This window comes from Cygnus olor, chromosome 15 (assembly GCF_009769625.2).
Source record: "Cygnus olor isolate bCygOlo1 chromosome 15, bCygOlo1.pri.v2, whole genome shotgun sequence".
Classification (NCBI taxonomy): Eukaryota; Metazoa; Chordata; class Aves; order Anseriformes; family Anatidae; genus Cygnus; species Cygnus olor.
In genome coordinates this window covers 12454058-12459930 of record NC_049183.1, presented here as the reverse complement: position 1 = coordinate 12459930, position 5873 = coordinate 12454058, and the positions used below count along the sequence as shown (strand labels likewise).

The following is a 5873-nucleotide window of genomic DNA, read 5'->3' as shown; positions in this document are numbered from 1 at the left end:
CATCAGCAGCTCCCCATCCTGTTGATACTTTTAATTTTCAGGAGAAATCCCATTGCTGGGTGGCACCCGCTCAACCAGGAGCCCTCCACTTCTCATCCCCTTTCCTGTTCACACCTGTAGGAGTGCTGGTGATTTGCTTTTCTGGGTACACACCTTTTTCTTAGTGCACTTGGAAGTGATCAGAGTTTGGACATAAACAATCATTGGGAGAAATCAAAAACAAAGAGGAAACCCAAATGCTCCCCCCAACCTCCAAAATACCTCCTCAACCAACCAACCAACCAAGAAAGAACTCCTTCAAACCAAACTCTGTCTCTTTCTCTAAAATCCATGATTAAAACCTGGTACAAACAGGTGAATATAGATATATATATATATATATTTTTAGTAGATGTAGTATTGATTTTTTTCTCTCTCTCTTTCTCATTATACAGCAAACATTGCAAATATAGAAATTTTCTCTGTACAATTAACGACGTCGGTTTACAATGCATGTGTGGTAAACCTCTCAGTGATGTGAAAATGTGAACGGGCCTTCAACCGGGTGAAAGTCTAAACTGGAAGACTCCGTTTGCAAAAACAGCCCAAAGGATGGATCTCCTTCTGGTCTCTTTTTGGTTTGTGTTGCTGTTTTGTTGCTGTTGACTTTTGGAAGGGAAGGAAGGAAGAACACAAACTGTTCACAAAGAATCCACAAAATCACAGAGTAGGGACTCATGCAATGCAGTACTGGGAAATGCCAGAGCTCTCTGCCCGCATCTTTCACTTTCTTTTTATATTCAATTTTTTTTCTTTTTTTTTTTTTTTTTTTTTTTTTTTTTTCTTTTTTTTTAGAAAAATCAGAATGAAACAAAACTTTTTCTTTTTTTTTCACTGCACAGTTTGTTTGTAAAGTTTGTATTCAAATTTGGTGCGTGTGTCACCAAAGTGAGGCCATTTTAATATCTCACTTTATATATTATATAGAATATTTGTAGATTTCCATAATTGTTCTCTCTTTATTTTTATTGATTCATTTATTATTATTATTATTATATTTTTGTTTGTTTCAAAGACAGTCTGAATAAAATAGCTGCTGCGGATTTCTTTTGGTCCAGTTAGTGTGTTAAGTCACGAGTTGTGTGAGGACTCAGGACTTTTGCTGGGCAGAGACGCCCTTCCAGTAGTCTAAGATGTCGTGAAGATCCTCGTCTTTGGCAAACTGGACCTTTTGCGTAGGCATGGCCGGCTGCCATGTACTCCTCCTCGTCTTTGTGCCGCTTGCGGTTGAGTTTGAAGCGCTCCCAGATGCTGTGCGAAGGTTTGCAGGTGTATTCGGGGCTGGAGGTGTAGCTCAGGTTGTGGTATTGGGGCGAGAGCTGGGAATAGGCCAGGTCTCTGGGGCGAGGACGGGTCAGAGGCTCCAGGATGGAGGGCTTTCGCCCCGCCATGCTGTCGTGCTGCTCCCCCTGGTGCGAGCCGGGGTCCGAGTGCCGGTGTTCGCTGTACTGCCGGATCTTCTCCGCCTCCGCCCGCAGGATGGCCGCGGCCGGTGTCACAGTGAGGATGGTGTCAGTGGTGGGGGACGTCTTCTCGATGTATTTGGCTTCTGATTTGTGGCCCGATCCCTCGGAGCGGTAGGACCTGGGGCTCCGTATGGAGCCGCTGGAAGAGGTGCTGGAGCGTTTGGGGGCGGCCTCCATGCTGTGGTGCCGCTGGAGGGGGTGGTTGTAGCTTTCCTTGTAGACAGGGGAGAGGAACCCATGCTTGCTGGGGATCTGCTCTGATAAGAGCACCGCTGAGGCTCCACTGTGGAAACTGCCCCCGATTTCCACCCTTGGAAGGAGGTGGACTCAGATTTCAAGGCATCGATGCAGTTGTTGATGATCTGGTTCACCTTGTCCACCTCCTTGGCAATGGTGGAGATCTCAGCCACGGAGCTCTGGGTGTCCGGTGGCAGGACAGCTCACAGTCTCGCCTCTCAGGCTGCTCCCTGTCCTCACCTCATGTGTTGCCCTTAGCCTTGGGGGTCTCACTGCTGTCGATCACTTGTACTGCTCGACCTCTCCAGCGGAAGGCAGGTAGGGGATGCGGGTCACCGTCTCCCCCCCAGCATCGTGTCCTTGGGACAGCTGGGTGATGCTGGTGGTCTCCATTTCTGGCCCGTATTCAGCCAATGATGGTCTTCTTCATGCTGCCGGCAGCCTTTTTGTGCTTCTCTTCTTGCTGGCGCCTCTTTCGGAGACAGTAATACACGACGCCCAAGACGATCACCATGCCAAAGAGACAGCCCAAGATTGTCATGATATAATGGGTGGCAGTGGAAGGGGTGGGCACCGGCTCCTTGCGGTTGGGTCTGGGGGCGTGATGGTGACACAGGTGTGTTGTACTTGGAGTATTGGTGGACAGAGACCACACAGTAGGTGTAATCTCTTTGTGCTACTAGGTTGCTCACGGTGATGTTCTCCTCCTTCTTCCTGAGCTGGGTGATCATGGAGGAGAAGCCGTTTTCAAACTGGGAGAGGATGTACATCTTGCTGAAGGGGTAGGGGATCTGCACGGTGAGGACGGCCGAGTGTGGTTGAGGTGCTTCACCTGGATGTTAGGGCGCACTCTGTCTCGCCGAGGGCGTGAAGAGGGAGAACTGTGGGGTGGTGCCGTCACCGGAGGAGCACTCCTCCTCAGAGCACGGGCTCTCGGAGGGCGCTGTGGTCACTTGGTAGCGGGGAGGGATAAAACGAGGGATCACAGTGTTAGGAGCCACCGGTGCAAAGGGACGAGAGCATGCTCAGAGCATTGCGGTAGCCAGTCCGGCCTTGGCCTAACAAGTAGTAGCCCATGTAGTCCGGTGGGGAGTCGCACTGCATCCGGTCATAAGTGCGTGTCATGTTGGTAAACGCCTCCAAGCCATTGCAGGAAGCCAAGGAGCTCACAGGAGCATAGAAGGGGTTACTGTAGAGTTCACAGACAGAGAGCTTGTTTAAGCCCCTAAAAGTGTTGCGGTGTCGAGTCTCTGGATCCTGTTCATGGACAGGTCAATGTTCACTATGTTGGGGCACTCCCAGAAGGCGTTGGGGGTGACGGACTCGAGAGGTTGGCTGGAGATAGAGGTACTCCAGCTTCCCCAGCCCCGCAGGATGCCCTCAGTGAGGTTCCTCAGTCGGTTGTAACCCAGCTGCAGCACCTGGAGGTGAACTGTCCCGAAAAGGCACCGTCCTCGATGTAGGAGATCTCGTCTTCGTCAGGTTGAGGTATGTCAGGTTGCCAAAGCGGCTGAGCGAGGCGTACTGCACGCTCTTGTCTTGTTGTCGTTCAGCCGCAAGTCCACGATGGTGCTGTTGATCTGCTGGGGGATGGACTCGTAGGGGGGCTGGTTTTGGCTGCAGATGGCCAGCCATACAAAACCCTTGTCCCCCTCGATAGCCAGCAGCCTCCCGCACCCCACGGCTGCAGGAGGGAGACGGCTGCCACGCACACGCAGAGGGCTGGCGTCGCGGCCCACACCGGCGACCTGCCATCTGGAAGGGCGCGCGGAGAAGGGGTTGCTGGAAGCGGGGAGTGGGATGGGGCTGGGAACTGGGTTAGTGCTTCTTTGCTCTCCTCTCCCTTCTCCTCATGGCTTGGAGCCCGGGAGGAAGTGGCCGTGGCGAACAGGGACCTCGTTGCCCAAGGGGCTCGGCAGCTGCCGGCCGGGGGCTGCTGTCAAGGCTGGGAGGCTGGGGCTGGTCCCGCATCACCAGGTCTCGGCATCTCAGGGAGGGAGTCATGAAGTTAGGTGCCTGTGCGGAGCAGCCTCTCTGGCTCAGAGATAAGCCTTCCTCTCGTTTTTAACAGTACATCTCCTTGTTTTCTTTTTGCTGCTCATTGTGGTGCCGGTCCCCATCTCCACGTGCCTCCTGGCTGGCTGTCCTTGCTTGGTTCCTCAGCTCACCTGCACAAAACAAAACAAAAGCACAAGCTCAACACAAAGGGCAGACAATTAAAGTCTAGCAGCATCAGAGATGCACCCAACTACCCTCTTAATGTTAGCCTCTTGCCTTCTAAATCCAGCTGCCACCTCTCCAGGGCCTTTGGTTAATTCGGGCACAGCCAGTGCTGTTTGGCATCACTAGGGCAGGCGGTCACTGCCTGCAGACGTCAGCCTCTAAGTGCATCAACCAGCATCACGTTATAGGCAGGAGGGAGAACAACGCACATCCAGTGCACCGTTTGTCTGACCTATTTAGGTGTCTACCTTCAGAGGAGAGGAGTGGTGCCCCAGAAGTGTCTGTTCCTCTCTGCAGAGAGCAGATGAAGTCTAGACAACTCACTCTGATGTAGATTTGATGCTGCAACGTTTTGCTGAGGGGAATCCTATCTGTCGCGCGTGCTGGTGTGTGCAGCAGCAGTGCCCACGGAGGGGGATGCTGACTGAGGACGCCGTGTCTTCCTGACTGCATTGCTGTGTGGTGGCTAGGATAAAGCCCAGCATCAAGCACCTGGCCTGCTTCTGGGAACCTGAGCAGTAGTTTCAGGGCACTGCTTGGCTACAAGGCACGCTAGCTCAATTGCCCACCATCTGTTTTCCTTGTCTGTAGTTGGGGCTTGTTGCCCCAACCTACCAGAGAAGGAGTTGCCCACAGCTGGGAGAAACATTATGGCTTATCTAGAAATTCCTTCTTGAGACTTTCAACAGAAACAGTAGCTCTGGTTGTCTCCTTGTCCCCAGACAGACTGTAGGAAGCAGGAAAGATACCACCAGCACTTCTTGAAAACACAGCTGGTAGGAAACTGGGGCTCTTGAGCATCCATGAAAGAGATGGAGGGACACGTCATACATCTGAGCTGTGTTTCATTAGATCTGCAGAGTAGTGTAAATCCAGAACTTGGTTTCCAATCCATTTCCCAGTGCCCAGGCAGTGAATGGATGTCCTGGGTGCTGCCCTCCTGCAAACCATGAGAGGCGTTCAGACACCATACCATCACCCTCATCCTGGAGAAACCAGATCCCTGTTTTCCAGCCATGATACCAGGTAGTGAAGCAGACCATGTTTCACTGCAGAGAGCTCTGTTAACCATTCACAGCTTATACTTCAGTAAACAGGCTGGTAATAACAAACAGGGAAACAGTTTATTTGTTCTTTCTGGATCGCGAACAGTGAGTCTGTTCCCTGGTGGGATGGTGGGATGGCTGGGTTTCCATTACGTACATAACAAGATCTGCTTTTGCATCAGCTCTGTGGCGTACGAGGCTCTCCAGCCACCTTGTCCTCCAGCAGCTCTCCCACCAGGTGGTAGAAACCTGGACTTTAGTGTGCTTTTTACACTGCTATTCGAGGCGAAGTCCTCATATCACTGCAGAAATATGATATTGAGGGTAAACCTCATTTCTGGAACCAGTACCTGTGGCACCAGAAGGAGCACATTTACAAGGACGTGCTGTCCCTCTCTGGAGTGCTTTGTCAGGACCTGGTAGCTCATTTTGGCACATCTGAGTCCCTTGGATCTGGCGAGGAAGGGACAGGACTGTGTCCCCAAACACACTCCCCCACTGATGGGGAGGCATTGGCTGCAGTGCTGGGCTGAGAGCTGTCTGCCGGTCACATCCCTCCCGGCACTGGGCAACTCAATTAACCTCCCTGCTCTCCAGTCTCCTCTCCAGTTCAGTGAGATAATGACAGTGCATCACGGGGCTGTGGGAGACTGAATGACAGTGCCCCAAGCTCCTCTCGTTAAGATGAAGTCAAGTCAGATGCATTGAGCTGCAGTTGGAGACTTTCGTGCCCTCCAGCTGGGAGCTGGGCTCTGGATGTGCCCGTTATCCTCTGCCACAGGGATCAGCATGGTCCCCAGCCCCTCCGATTGCCTCCCGTGGGGTGCACATTGCCCATAAGGATGTTGGAGAAGGTTAGAGA

At 52.2% G+C, this 5873-nt stretch overlaps 1 protein-coding gene across 1 annotated transcript; it reads right to left on the bottom strand.

The window, feature by feature from the left end:
* Positions 1-406: 406 nt before the first annotated feature.
* Positions 407-5439, bottom strand: ELFN1 (extracellular leucine rich repeat and fibronectin type III domain containing 1). The gene is given in 20 exon segments (XM_040575034.1): positions 407-1217; positions 1219-1777; positions 1780-1941; positions 1944-2027; positions 2030-2154; positions 2156-2339; positions 2342-2365; positions 2368-2556; positions 2559-2596; positions 2598-2734; positions 2736-2885; positions 2887-2921; positions 2924-2978; positions 2981-3171; positions 3174-3215; positions 3218-3280; positions 3283-3402; positions 3405-3480; positions 3483-3524; positions 5362-5439. Coding segments are annotated over 20 exon segments (2442 nt in total). The 3' UTR covers positions 407-1129.
* Between the last annotated feature and the right edge of the window lie 434 nt (positions 5440-5873).